This window comes from Chiloscyllium plagiosum, chromosome 3, assembly GCF_004010195.1.
Source record: "Chiloscyllium plagiosum isolate BGI_BamShark_2017 chromosome 3, ASM401019v2, whole genome shotgun sequence".
Taxonomy (NCBI): domain Eukaryota; kingdom Metazoa; phylum Chordata; class Chondrichthyes; order Orectolobiformes; family Hemiscylliidae; genus Chiloscyllium; species Chiloscyllium plagiosum.
In genome coordinates, this window is record NC_057712.1 from 16186770 (window position 1) to 16202160 (window position 15391).

At 41.6% G+C, this 15391-nt stretch overlaps 1 protein-coding gene across 8 annotated transcripts in view; it reads right to left on the bottom strand.

The window, feature by feature from the left end:
• The window catches only part of greb1 (growth regulating estrogen receptor binding 1), a 331296-nt gene that overhangs the window by 114838 nt on the left and 201067 nt on the right, over positions 1-15391 (bottom strand). For all 8 annotated transcript variants that reach the window (XM_043677647.1, XM_043677663.1, XM_043677619.1 and 5 more), the window contains 2 exons: positions 8571-8921; positions 542-670 (listed from right to left, as the gene is read on the bottom strand). In XM_043677647.1, the coding sequence (XP_043533582.1) occupies positions 542-670; positions 8571-8921 (480 nt within the window). The remainder of the gene's footprint in view (positions 1-541; positions 671-8570; positions 8922-15391) is intronic.

Consider the following 15391-nt stretch of genomic DNA (forward strand, 5'->3'; position numbering starts at 1 on the left):
CTGGAACTCTATCAACAAACACATTGACTTGAACCCAAATTACCACCCCCTGAGAAAAAGAACAAGAAGTGACATCACCATAGGAAATGGCAGTACCACAGGAAATGACATCACCAACCCAAAGAAACCCAAACATATAAACAGAAATCAGGAATCATCAGCAATGTTTCGTCCAGAGGCTCACTGATGATGTTACCTAGTATGGTGACGAAACGTCTGAACATGAACCGTCCAGCTCAGCAAGCGAACTTACATCCAGAACCTCAACCTGAGCTACAAATCTTCTCAAAACTCGCTAACATCAAGTTAGATTTAGATTAAAATGGAATATTTAAAGCATCTTTATGATAAATGTCACGCCCATAATTCAGAAAGTAGATAACCAACCTAAGTATAAACAGAGAACTGAGATTGGGAATATTGGACGCCGAGAGAGCTCATTAGAATAGGAAACCCTAAAAGATTTTCAATTCTAATTGATAAAAGGCTAGCCAAGGGAAGTATAGGGATGTGCGAGAAACACCTGGCTAGAATATTTTACCCGGACAAAGGCTGCTGAAAAACGCTCCTAGAGCCCCAACTTTTCCAGTGACGAGCTCATAATTGATTTCTTTCAGATGATCTTTGGGACTAAGCATTCTCTCTGCTAGAAATCCAGCTTGTCGCTTTCCTGTGAAAAACAAAGATAGGTGCAGATGAATAGTTGGCAACTGGTCAAAATAAATTACACAGCCAAAAACTTTTATCAAGCAATTTTCAAAAAGGTTTTTCAATGGACAAAATTAAGCCTTTTAGCAGTTGTACAGACTAAGAGTAAACTAAAAGGTTTAAGGTAACATGAAACAAAAGTATCATCTTGGATCATGGCAGTTTATTAACATTAAAGGCATTTAAAACAGAGTTTCAAAACATTGCCGAATAACAAACATTTAGAGGCCAGCAAACAAAGAGAAAACATTTCAAAAACATCTATCCTCATGCACTTTTTGTCGAGATCTCTTAATTTCAGTCAGCCCTTCTGCAACTCAGTATTTATATTAATGCATGACAAATGGGACTTAGGAAGTATATGGTTTGGAAATAAAGACATCTACAGTGGAGTCAGTAAAACAAACCATTTAGAACCATAGAATGTGTTTTCTGTGAGAAGCAACCTAGCTGTTGACGCTGCTGCATGAAGATCTGAAAGGCCCGGTCTAACCTCCCATGAGCAGCTCTTGGAAGCTCAGAGAATAGATAACTAGGTTATAAGTGACAAGCCTTCGTCTGTGTGAACTGAAAAGGCAACCTTGATTGATAGCTTCAAAACACCAACCAGGAAACCATCATCTATGCTTATCTTGAAATAAGAAATAGGAAAGATGAGGTCACGACTGAAAGAAGTTTATTCCCCCCCCCAACACCCTATTAAGAGATACACTATAGGGAAGAGTGTAGAGGAAGTAACAAATGGGACATGTCAGAAAGGTACTGCAAACATTATGGAAAATTTTAATGCAGATTGGACAAACAAATGTGACCAAGGTAATCGAAGCTTATGGGTGGCACGGTGGCACAGTGGTTAGCACTGCTGCCTCATAGCGCCAGAGACCCGGGTTCAATTCCCGCCTCAGGCGACTGACTGTGTGGAGTTTGCACGTTCTCCCCGTGTCTGCATGGGTTTCCTCCGGGTGCTCTGGTTTCCTCCCACAGTCCAAAGATGTGCAGGTCAGGTGAATTGGCCATGCTAAATTGTCCGTAGTGTTAGGTAAGGGGTAAATGTAGGGGTATGGGTGGGTTGCGGGTCGGTGTGGAGTTGTTGGGCCAAAGGGCCTGTTTCCACACTGTAAGTAATCTAATCTAAAAAAAAAACGTTGACTCTCCTGCTCCTCAGATGCTGCCTGACCTGCTGAGCTTTTCCACCACCACACTCTCAACTCTGACCTCTAGCATCTGCAGCCCTCACCTTCTCCTAGTCTAGAAAATTAGTTAATTCAGGACAACCTCTCAGACCAGTACATTGTAGGGAGCAGGCTATTCCAGACCTGCAATGAGCAAGTGATGAGCAGTGAACCCTGATTTATCAATAACCTCTTGCTAAAGGAACTGCTAGACAACAATGCTCACAAATGGTAGAATTTCACACTTAGTTTGAAGGAGAGATGTTTGTCCCCATGACTATTATTTTAAACCTAAATGCAAGTAACTACAAAGATATGAAGACAGAGCAAAGGTAGGGTGGCATGGTGGCTCAGTGATTAGCACTGCTGCCTCACAATGCCAAGGACCTGGGTTCGATTCCTGCCTGTGTGGAGTGTGCACATTCTCCCTGTGTCTTTGCGGGTTTGCTCCCACAATCCAATGATGTGCAGGTCAGGTGAATTGGCCATGCTAAATTGCCCATAGTGTTAGGTGCATTAGTCAGAGGTAAATATAGGGTAGGGGAATCCGTCTGGCTGGATTGCTCTTTGGAGGGTCAGTGTGAACTTGTTGGGCTGAACAAGTAAGGAGTCTCATCTAAACAGAGAAACTAATGCTAAACACTGAAATATAGTGGCAGAGTTTTAAGACGATATTTAATAATCTTCAGCAAGGATTTATCCCAGTGAGAGTGAAAAACTATGTGAGAAAGCTAACTATGGAAGTGAAGAAAAAAATAAATTGAAAGATACACAAAGGAGTTCTGCAAAGGTTAGTGGTAGGTCAGAAAACTGAACAGATATTTTGGACCAGCAAAGAATGATGAAAATAAAAGGAGAAAATAGAGTAAGAGAGAAAGCTAGCTGGAAATATAACAGCAGACAGTCAGAGTTTCTCAAAGTATTTGACAGGAAAAGAATAACGAAGTAAAATAGAACCCCTACAGTGTAGAAGCAGGCCATTCAGCCTATCATGTCCACACTGACCCTCCGAAGAGCATCCCACCCAGACCCACCCGATCCCAGTAACCCTGCATTTCCCATGGCGAACTCACCTATGGATCCCTGGACATTATGGGCAATTTAGCATGGCCAATCTACCTAACCTGCACATCTTTGGACTGTGGATGGAAAGTGGAGCACCAGGAGGAAACTCACGCAGACACGGGGAGAATGTGCAAACTCCATATAGGCATCTGAGACTAGAATCTAACCTTGGTCTCTGGCGCTATAAGGCAGCAGTGCTAACCACCGAGTCACCATGCCAAACAAGTACAAGTGTTGATTTTCTAGAGACTGCATCTAAGAAATTAATGATGATAATTATTTTAAAAATTCATTCATGGGATGTAGGCTTCACCAGCCAGGCCAGCATTTATTGCCCACCCCTAATTGCCCAAAGGGCAGTTAAGAGTAAACTAAATTGCTGTGAGTCTGGAGTCACATGTAGACCAGACCAGGTAAGGATGGCAGTTTCCTTCCCTGAATCATTTCATGGTGGTGATTAGACTCTTGATTCAGGTTTTTATTTTATTCGAATGCCATCATCTGCCATGGTGGGATTTGAACCAGGTTTCCAGAACATTACCTGAGTTTCAGCAATAATAGTCCATCAATAATACCACTAGGCCATTGTCTCCCCCAATTCAGGCAATAAATAGATGAACATTTATTTTGAGTTCATCTTCTCCAAGACTTTCCAAAGACATATAAAAAATCAGGAGTTGAAATACAAGGAGGAACTTAAAACAACATTCTCACCAGGGAAAAGGTGCTATGAAAACTATTACACTTTGCCTGACAAATCCCCAGAACCAGATGATAGGCATCCTTAAGGCTCTGAAAAAAAATTGCTGCAGAGTTAGTTAGATATAATCTTTGACGAATTGCTTATATTTGAGAAGGGATCCAATGGATTTTAAGATAGCAAATGATGTATTATTATTCAAGAAATAATGCAGACCCAAAGCAGGAAACTAAAGGTCAAGGAGCCCAACATCTAACATCAGGTAACTGTTAGAATTCATTAAGGAACAGATTATAGCAGGATGTTTAGAAAATCATCATCTGATTGGGCAGAGTCCATGTGGTGTTGTGAAAGTGAAAGTGAGCCTTTTGAGGAAGTAACAATTCAGATGGATAAACAGCAAATGTGTTATACCTCAATTGATAAAAGGAATTTTATAGGATGCTAAATGAAAAGTCATTGGATAAAATATGAGCTTGTGATTTATGGAGCAACGTATTAGCATGTATAAAGGATTGGTTACCTAACAGGAAACAGAGTCTTTTTTAGGTTGGTAAACTGTAGCTTGTGGAGTTCCACAGGGCTGGTCCCCAAATATTTACCATCTATAGCTTTGAAGTGTGGATCAAATGAGTGGTAGCTAGATTTCCTGATAACACCAAAATATATGTAAATTAGACCACAACAGGGTTCTGCTGAGACCACATTTGGAATACTGCATACAACTTTCATGTCCTTATTTGAAAAAAAAATGTCATGGCATTAGAAGTAATTCAGAGAAAATACATTGGACTCATTTCTGGGATAAAGAGCATTCTGACCTCCATGATTGAATCGATTTGCAACTGCCCTGAAATGCTACTTTTGACAATCTGTACTGCTGTGACAGCTTTAAAACAACAATACCCTGCACTTTGATAGCACACTTACACTGCAAATCTTCAAAGAAACATTAGCAATCAAAAGACTGACACAAAGCCACAGAAAGAGTCACAAGCACAAATAGAATCAGAAAGTCACAGAGATGTACAACACGGAAACAGACCCTTTGGTTCAACCCGTCCATGCCGACCAGATATCCCAACCCCATTCTTGTCCCACCTGCCAGCACCCAGCCCATATCCCTCCAAACCCTTCCTATTCATATACCCATCCAAATGCCATTTAAATGTTGCAATTCTACCAGCCTCCACTACTTCCTCTGGCAGCTCATTCCATACACGTACCACCCTCTGTGTGAAAAAAGTTGACCCTTAGGTCCCCTCTCACCCTAAACCTGTGCCCTCTACTTCTGGAGTCCCCAACCCCAGGGAAAAATTTTGTCTATTTATCCTATTCTTGCCTTTTTTGGAAGTCTCTATAAGGTCACCCCTCAGCCTCCGACGCTCCAGGGAAAACAGCCCCAACCTGTTCAGCCTCTCCCTATAGCTCAAATCCTCCAACATCCTTGTAAATCTTTACTGAACTCTTTCAAGTTTCACAACATCTTTCCGATAGGAAGGAGACCAGAATTGCACACGATATTCCAACAGTGGCCTAACCAATGTCCTGTACAGCCGCAGCATAACCTCCCAACTCCTCTACTCAATACTCTGACCAATAAAGGAAAGCATACCAAATGCCTTCTTCACTATCCTATCTACTGCAACTCCACTTTCAAGGAGCTACGAACCTGCACTCCAAGGTCTCTTTGTTCAGCAACACTTCCTAGGACCTTACCATTACGTGTATAAGTCCTGCTAAGATTTGCTTTCCCAAAATGCAGCACCTCACATAGATCTGAATTAAACTCCATCTGCCACTTCTCAGCCCATTGGCTTATCTGATAAAGATCCCATTGTAATCTGAGGTAACTTTCTTCATTGTCCACTGCATCTCCAATTTTGGTGTCATCTGCAAACTTACTAACCATACCTCTAATGCTCACAACCAAATCAATTATATAAATGATGAAAAGTAGAGGACCCAGCACCGATCCTTGTGGCACTCCACTGGTCACAGGCCTCCAGTCTGAAAAACAACCCTCCATCACCACCCTCTGTCTTCTACCTTTGAGCCAGGGCTGTATCCAAACGGCTAGTTCTCCCTGTATTTCATGAGATCTAACCTTGCTCACCAGTCTCCCATGGGGAACCTTGTCGAATGCCTTACTGAAGTCCATATAGATCACATCTACCACTCTGCCCTCATCAATCCTCTTTGTTACTTCTTCAAAAAACTCAATCAAGTTAGTGAGAAATGATTTCCCACGCACAAAGCCATGTTGACTATCCCTAATCAGTCCTTGCCTTTCCAAATATATGCACATCCTGTCCCTCAGGATTCCTTCCAACAACTTGCCCACCACCGACGTCAGGCTCACTGGTCTATAGTTCCCTGGCTTGTCCTTACCACCCTTCTTAAACAGTGGCACGACGTTAGCCAATCTCCAGTCTTCCGGCACCTCACCTGTGACTATCGATGATACAAATACCTCAGCAAGAGGCCCAGCAATCATTACCCTGGCTTCCCACAGAGTTCTCGAGTATACCTGATCAAGTCCTGGGGATTTATCCACCTTTTCGCATTTCAAGACATCTAGAACTTACTCTTTTGTAAAATGGACATTTTTCAAGATGTCACCATCTATTCCCCTGCATTCTATACCTTCCATGTCCTTTTCCACAGTAAATACTGATGCCAAATACATTTCTCTCTTAAATATACTCCTACTGCCTTTATACACTTCTAAGGATTCACTCGATCTATCCTGTCTATACCTGACAAATGCTTCCTTCTTTTTCTTAACCAAACCCTCAATTCCTTTAGTCATCCAGCATTCCCTATACCTACCAGCCTTTCCTTTCACCCTAACAGGAATATACTTTCGCTGGACTCTTGTTATCTCATTTCTGAAGGCTTCCTATTTTTCAGCCATCACTTTATCTGCAAACATTTACCTCCAATCAGCTTTTGAAAGTTCTTGCCTAATACCGTCAAAATCGGCCTTTCTCCAATTTAGAACTTCAACTTTTAGATCTTGTCTATCCTTTTCCATAACTATTTTAAAACGAATAGAATTATGGTCACTGGCCCCAAAGTGCTCTCCCACTGACACCTCAGTCACCTGCCCTGCCTTATTTCCCAAGAGTAGGTCAAGTTTTGCACCTTCTCTCGTAGATACATCCACATACTGAATCAGAAAATTTTCTTGTACATACTTAACAAATTCCTCTCCATCTAAACCCTTAACACTATGGCAACCCCAGTCTACATTTGGAAAGTTGGAATCCCCTGCCATTACCACCCTATTATTCTTACAGATAGCGGAGATCTCCTTACAAATTTGTTTCTCAATTTCCCTCTGACTATTAGGGGATCTATAATACATTACCAATAAGGTGATCATCCCTTTCTTATTTCTCAGTTCCACCCAAATAACTTCCCTGGATGTGTTTCTGGGAATATCCTCCCTCAGCACAGATGTAATGCTATCTCTTATCAAAAATGCCACTCCCCCTCCTCTCTTGCCTCCCTTTCTGTCCTTGTATCCTGGAACATTACGCTGCCAGTCCTGTCCATCCCTGAGCCATGTTACCGTAATTGCTATGATATCCCAGTCCCATGTTCCTAACCATGCCCTGAGTTCATCTGCCTTCCCTGTTAGGCCCCTTGCATTGAAATAAATGTAGTTTAATTTATTAGTCCTACCTTGTTATATGCTTTGTCCCTGCCTGCCCTGAGTGTTTGACTCGCTTCTGTTCTCAACTGTACCAGTCTCAGATCGATCTCTTTCCTAATGATCCAAAACTGTTAATCCTGCTCCCATTCACCAGCTCCTCAGCCATGCAGTCATCTGCTCTATCCTCCTATTCCTGCCCTCACTAGCTCGTAACACCGGGAGTAATCCAGATATTACTACTCTCGAGGACCTCCTTTTTAAATTCCTGCCTAACTCTCTGTAATCTTAATTCAGAATTTCAACCTTTTCCCTTCCTACGTCGTTGGTTCCAATGTGGACAATGAACTCTTGCTGGCCCCTCTCCCCAGTGAGAACATGCTGCACCCTCTCCGAGACATCCTTGATCCCGGCACCAGGGAAGCAGCACACCATTCTGCTTTTTCTCTGCTGGCCACAGAAACGTCTGTCTGTACCTCGAAATAGAGAGTCCACTAACACAATTGATCTCTTGGAACCCAACATACCCCTCATTGCATTAGAGCCAGTCTCAATACCAGACATTGTTCAGGAGCAGCACCGTGGCTCAGTGGTTATCACTGCAGCTTCACAGCACCAGGGTCCCAGGTTCAAGTCCAGCCTCGGGTGACTCTCTGCGTGGAGTTTGCACATTCTCCCTGTGCCTGTGTGGGTTCCCTCCCGCAGTCCAAAGATGTGTGGATTAGGTGAATTGGCCATGCTAAATTGCCCATAGTGTTAGGTGCATTAGTCGGAGGTAAATGGGTCTGGGGTGGGTTACTCTTTGGAGGGTCGGTGTGGACTGGTTGGGTGAAAAGGGCCTGTTTCCACACTGCAGGGAATCTTTTCTAAAAAAAGTAGCACTGGGAGAGCAAGAGTTAAGAGAAGCCATTGAGGTGATGGTCAAAAATGGAGCCACTCAAGAGGAATGTTATGAAGCTGGATATACAAAGAAAGGAATTGAAGGACAGTGGCATAGATAACATATCGATGCATGCAAAAGCAGTCAAAAAGGATTAGGACGGATAGTTTACCATGGGTACAATTACACAGGATGTTATCTGTGACTCTGAGGACTGTTTCAATGCTGTGGCATACAGCAAGTAAGAGTGAAGGGGTTCAGAAATCAAGTCAAAAGTCGATTTTGGGAGGCAGTAACATATTCACATATTGTATGTGTTATCAATGAATGCCCAAAGTTTGCAGGCAAGTTTATTAATAAGCACACACGTGCATTTCAAATACTGACCTGTTACCACCACACACGATTCAGTGCTTTGGTTCTTAGTGACGCAAATAATCACCACAAAATTCTTCCCCAACAATTTTCCCTCACTGAGGAGCTTAAATGTTTCTGTGAGACCTTCCACCAATGAACTTGCTGAATCCAGGATTCTGACGACATTCTTGCAGGAGCTAGCGGCTAACTTGGCCAACCAAGTGAGTTGCTTTGGGGTGACTGCCAACATTGATGATGACATGTACGGCACTGAATGAGAAACAGCTTGTTGGTATTGTTTGGTTTCAGTAAGATTCGATTCCTGCCATGCTCTCACCAATATGTGTTCCAAGTCCTCAATCAAAGGAACCTGATCTGGGGCTAGGATTCAAGAGAACAATACATAAGGTTTCCATTAGTATAAAGAACCAATACACAAGACTATTTAGAAATAAAACTTCTTCAGGGGCTGTGGGTATCACTGGGAGTGTCAGCATCTGTTGCGTATTCTCACATTTCCCCTTTCAGAGCAGATAAGGATGAAGCATGTTGCTGTGGATCTGGAGTCAGACAGAGGCCAAACCAAGTAAGAGTGGCAGCTTTCCTTTTTCTAGGTTAAACATCACACAACACCAGGTTATAGTCCAACAGGTTTAATTGGAAGCACACTCGCTTTCAGAGCGACGCTCCTTCATCAGGTGATAGTGGAGGGATCGACCCTAATGCACAGAATTTATAGCAAACATTTACAGTGCAATGTAACTGAAATTATACATTGAAACATTGATTGTCTGTTAAGTCTTTCATCTGTTAGAATACAGTGATAGTTTCACTTCTTTCATGTGTAAATCACAAAACCTTTTTTTTGAAAAGGTTGCATTCTCGGGTTAGCTGTTAATAGCTGGTGATAGCCAGACAATACGTTGAAGGTGTTAGCCCCCTGTGTTCTCTTGTCTATGCCATGATGTTTAGATTGATTCTAATCTAAAATGTGAGATAATGGAGTTTTACATAAATTCATGCAGTTTTTGAGCTCAAAGTTCTACATAAATTCATGCAGTTTTTGAGCTCAGAGTTCTACATAAATTCATGCAGTTTTTGAGCTCAAAGTTCTACATAAATTCATGCAGTTTTTGAGCTCAGAGTTCTACATGAATGCATGCAGTTTTTGAGCAAAGTACAATGTAACCCTGCTATGTAATCATTGTACTTTGCTCAAAAACTGCATGCATTCATTAGAACTCTGAGCTCAAAAACTGCATGCATTCATTAGAACTCTGAGCTCAAAAACTGCATGAATTCATGTAAAACTCTGTTATCTCACTTTTTAGATTAGAATCAATCTAAACATCATGGCTTAGACAGAGAATACAGGGGGTCAACAACATATTGTCTAGCTATCACCATTGTTAACAGCTAACCTGAAAATGCAACATTTTTAAGAAAGGTTTTGTGATTTACACATGAAAGAAATGAAACTATCATGGTATTCAAACAGATGAAAGACTTAACAGACAACCAATGTTTCAATGTATAATTTCAGTTACATCACACTGTAAATTTTTGCTATAAATTCTGTGTGTTGGATTGAGCCCTCCACTACCACCTGATGAAGGAGCGTCGCTCCGAAAGCTAGTGTGCTTCTAATTAAACCTGTAGGACTTGATTATAACCTGGTGTTGTGTGATTTTTAACTTTGTACACTCCAGTTTAACACCGGCATCTCCAAATCATTTGTTTTTTTAAACTATTTCCCCTAATCAACCTGCTCAGAGATGTTATTACACACCTCTGGAGCAGGTCGGACTCAAACCCAGGCTTCCTGGCACAGAAGTAGAGACGCTATCGCTGTGCCACAGCAGGGCCTGACAGATTTCCTTTCCGAATGGCAATTAGTGAATTCAGAAGGTTGTTCCTTCTCTTGAAGCTAGCTTTCGATTTATGATTTTGTTTTACAAGATAATTTGACATTAATTAGATTTAAATTGTCCCACTGGCCAAGGTGAGATTTAAAGGTGGTTCCAGAAGCATGATGCTGGATTATTAGATTAGAATGGCGCTGGAAAAGCACATCAGGTCAGGCAGCTTCCGAGGAGCAGGAAAATCGACATTTCGGGCAATAGCCCTTCATCAGGATGAAGGGTTTTTGCCCGAAATGCCGATTTTCCTGCTCCTCGGATGCTGCCTGACCTGCTGATCTTTTCCAGCACCACCTTAATCTCGACTCTGATCTCCAGCATCTGCAGTCCTCACTTTTGCCCATGCTGGATTATTAGCCCAGTGATATTCCCATTCCCCACATTAATGGGTGAAAAAACAAGTAATGTGCAGTTACACAAGGTAAAACTGGCTTACAATGAATGATTCGGTTCTGATAAACCAGTATATGGACAACAAACACCCAGATTTCTTGACACACCTTCTAGGTTAAGAAATTATTTTCCACTTGCCAACATACTGTGTGCCCAACAAGTCATTAACGTGACAGGAGAAGCCCTCTAGGATGTAAAATAAGTCAGTAAGATAATAAAGTTGCACAATTGAAACACCCCAGTCCCAGTGAATAGAACCACTATGGAACATAAAATCAGCTCAAGAAGTTCACAAGCACAATTTGATGGAATTTCAATTTTTCTGGACTTCATTTTTAATGATTTATTCTTTAATATGCTTTTCTGCCAAGTGAGAACCAAAAATGGGGGTAAAGCCCCACAAGTTCATAGCTTGCAAATGACAGACTTTCATATGGGTCACCTGTGTTCAAATACTACTCCAGCAACCCAAAAACAAAACCTAAACCGATGCTCCAGTATATACTGAGGGAGGGCTGTACTGCCAGAGGAGCGATTTTGACATGTTAAAGCAAAGACCCAGCTGCCTCTTCTCCAGCCAAAGAAGACCCTGTGACATTGCTTTGGAAAATAACAGCAAAGTCTTTCTCGGTGACCTGTGCAATGCTTTTCCCTGCCAAAACAAATCATCCAATCATTGTTGTGCAGCTGTTTGTGGGATTTTGCTGTGTGAAATTTAGGCTTCCTTCCTTCATGCATTACAACAATTTTCACAGGTACATAACCGGCCTCAAAGCACTTTGGGATATTCTGAGGTGTTTTATTTTTGATGATTTAGACTATTGAATGGGGCATGATGAAAAAGGCTGCAGGGGATATGAAAAGTGATGATGTGGTTGACAGTAAAGATGCAAGAGGATATCAATAGACTTGTCAGATAGACAGACAATCCAGGGAAGCTGGATGCATATTGATTTGGGAGAGGATGCAACAGACAAGGAATACACAGTAAATGGATTCTGAGAAATCTGGTTCATGCAAAAGTGGAGTCAGTGTCAGCTTAAGGAGTCAAAGTAATTGAAAACAAAATGCAGGAACTATGCAGGTTGTCTGGCAACAGCTGTGGAGAGATACAGGCACAGAGTTAATATTCTGCTCAGTGCTTCCTCTTCATCCAATCTCTCTACAATTCCATCACCCATCAGAACAAGCTGAGGGCTCTTTCTTCCTCATTAAACAGAGGTCCAATCAGTCTCCACCTACCAGAGACTTCACAGTGGCTCAGTGGTTAGCGCTGCTGCTTCACAGCACCAAGGACCTGAGTTTGACTGTGGAGTTTGCACATTCTCCCAGTGTCTGTGTGAGTTTCCTCCAGGTGCTCCAGTTTCCTCCCACAGTTCAAAGATGTGCAGGTCAGATGAATTGGCCATGCTAAATTGTCCAAGTGTTCAGGGATATGTAGGTTAGGTGCATTAGTCAGGAGAAATGTAAAGTAGCAGGGGAATGGGTTTGGGTCGGTTAATCTTCAGACGGTCAGTGTGGACTTGTTGGGCCAAATGGCCTGTTTCCACACTGCAGGGATTCTATGATTCTTTAGCCTGATTAAACTTGTTCTCTCATTGAACATATTCTCCTCCAATTTATCAGCAAAGCAGTAACACTGTTGCTCTCTCTACAGATGCTGCCAGATCTGAGTATTTCAAGTAACTTCTGTTTTTTTTAATGTCAGATTTTCAGCATTCTGCAGTGTTTTAACTTTTGTTGAGTTATATTAAATTGTTTTTCAGATTGGAGTACAATAGTTAGTGGTAGCCCCAAGCTCAATTGGTAGGTCCACTTCACAGACATAAATAAAGGATATTGGAATACTAAGTAAAATTTAAAGATTGTCAATTACACCAAATTTGGTGATTTAGCATATAATCCACAGTAACGCAACATAGAAAGGCTAAGAGGGTGGGCAGATAGGTAGTGATGGAATTCAACAGAGTGAAAATTCAGATGATGAGTTTTGGCTATAGCAATCAGAAGATGTGAGAATAGTGCAATTCTAAAGCAGCCAGCTCAGAGTTAACTGGAGGTTTGTGTGTGTACGTTTTTGAAGATGGAAAGACACATCTTCAAAGCACATGCGATCTTGAGCTTCGGAATTAGAATTAGTAAGGACAAAAGAAAGGAAGTAAAGTTGAGCCTTTGTAGAGTTCTGGCTGGCCCACAGTTAAAGTATTATAACCAGTTCCAGTCACCACACGCGAGAAAGGATGTGATTGAAATAGTGCAGTGGAGGTTTTCCACAGTAATTCCAGGATGGAGGGATTTTAGCTATCAGATTAGGTTTGAGAAGGGGGGGGTTTGTTCTCCTCAGACCAAAAAAGCGAGAGGATACTTAATAGAGATGTGCAAGATAATGGCTGGTTCAGATCAGGTAGACAAAGAAAACCTGTACCCATTAGCTTACAAGGTCTAGGATACTTGAATTTAAGATTCTGGCCAGAAGATACAGTGGAATGTGAGGAAGAACTTTTCTCATGTAGTGAACGGTGAAATCCTGGAACTCACTGTTTCCGAAGGTGGTGAAGATGGAGGCTGTCTTTGATTTCTGAAGGAACTGAATGGGCACTTGAAGGAAATAAACCTGCAGAGCTACAGAGATACAGCAATGAAAGTGAACAGACTGCTTTACTGTACGTTGAGCCAGCTTGAACTCAATGGGTTGAATAGAGACAGGAGTAGACCATTCAGTTCAATGCCCTTTACCCACAGTATCTCCATAACCTTTGACAACACTGATAATCAAAAACTGATCAACCTCTACTTTAAATATCTTCAGAGACTGAGCTTCCACAACCCTCTACTGCAGAGAATTTCAAAAGATACTCCACTCTCCGAGTAAGGGAATTTCCCCCAGTTTCAGACCGAAATGACATCCCTTTATTTTTAACTCATACTCCCTGGTTCAGAACTCCTCAACCAGGGAAACATCTTACTCTCCTCTACCCTCTCCATTTTGTAAGTTTCAATGAGATTACCTCTCATTCTTTGAAACTCTAGAGAATACAAACCCAGTTTGCCCTGACTCTCTTCACAGGATAATTCCACCATCCCCAGGAACAAGTCTGGTGAACCATCGTTGCACTCCCCCTGTAGGAATTCAATCTTTCCTGTGATAAGGAGACCAAAAGTGCACACAGCACTCCAGGTGCAGTCTAACCAAGCTCCCATAAAATTTAAGCAAGACTTTTGCAATTCCTATACTCAAATGGGTGCCTACTGTGAAGGAAGAAGAGTGAGCTTTGGAGACTATATCTACAGATTGTTGCAGGTAGCAGGACAAGCAGATAAAAGTTGCCAAGAAGTGGCCCGTAAGAGCTGAGGCCTGGAGTATAAGAACGGAGATGTGATGGCAACACTGCAGTTTAGTATTTTATTATACAACTAGATTAGGACAAAGTGAGGACTGCAATGCTGGAGATCAGAGTCGAAGAGTGTGATGCTGGAAAAACACAGCTGGTCAGGCAGCATTTAAGGAGCAGGAGAATTGACGCTTCAGGCATAAGCCTGATGGTCCTCAGATGCTGCCTGACTGGCTGTGCTTTTCCAGCACCACATTCTTCAGGTTAAATTAGGGCCTACAGTACAGGCCACCACACCACAGGAAGAAACTGATCACACTAGAGGGATTCACAAGGATGTTACTGCAAATGTAAAATATTAATAATGCAAAACTATTCAGACTTTGTTATATTTGGATGGAGGAGGCGAGATTTCATAAAGCCTTATAAATTAAAGAAATGACCTAAAATGAATAGGAAAGACTTCTTTCTGTCCACAAAGAGACCAATTAAAGAGGGGGACGGATGTAAAATAATCCAACGGATGTATTCCAGATACTGGAGGAGTTACCTTTTCACCCAGAGCTTGGTGCAGGGCTTCTACACTCAATAAACTTGAGGTCTTTCAAAACCCTGCTGGCTACGTTCAAATATCCATCAAATTTTACAATGTCTGTGAAGCATCTTGAGAAAATTCATCATATTAAATGCACAATGTACATACACTTTATTGTTAATTCCAAGAATTTATTTGTAGGGAAAGAGACGTGGTCATTTCCAAATATTTTAGGACAGACGATTCCAAAGTCTGAAATTCATGAAATTTGATTAAAATATATTGAAGAAAAATGGGGGATTCGTGAATTTTTTTTCCAACAGCAACAACTTGCATTTGTGTGTCACCTTCTTATATTAGAAAAAGTCCTTGGGTAATTCACAGCAGTGTTATCAATGGCTTCAATACAGGGTCACGTACAGAGATGTTTGTACGGATGATTAAGTGATTGCTCAAACAGGCAGGTTTTTAAGATGCAAGTTGAATGAAGAAGAGGTAGAGAGATGGCGAGACCAAGAGATTTAGGAAGAGAATCCAGAGCTCCTACACGTAATAGCTTTATTGTGCCTAAAAAAAAAGCACTGCTAAAATAATGAAATTTAAATATATATAACATTCGCAGACTTGAGAAATGTAACTCATAATTTATGAATCAGAAGACAACCAATCAAC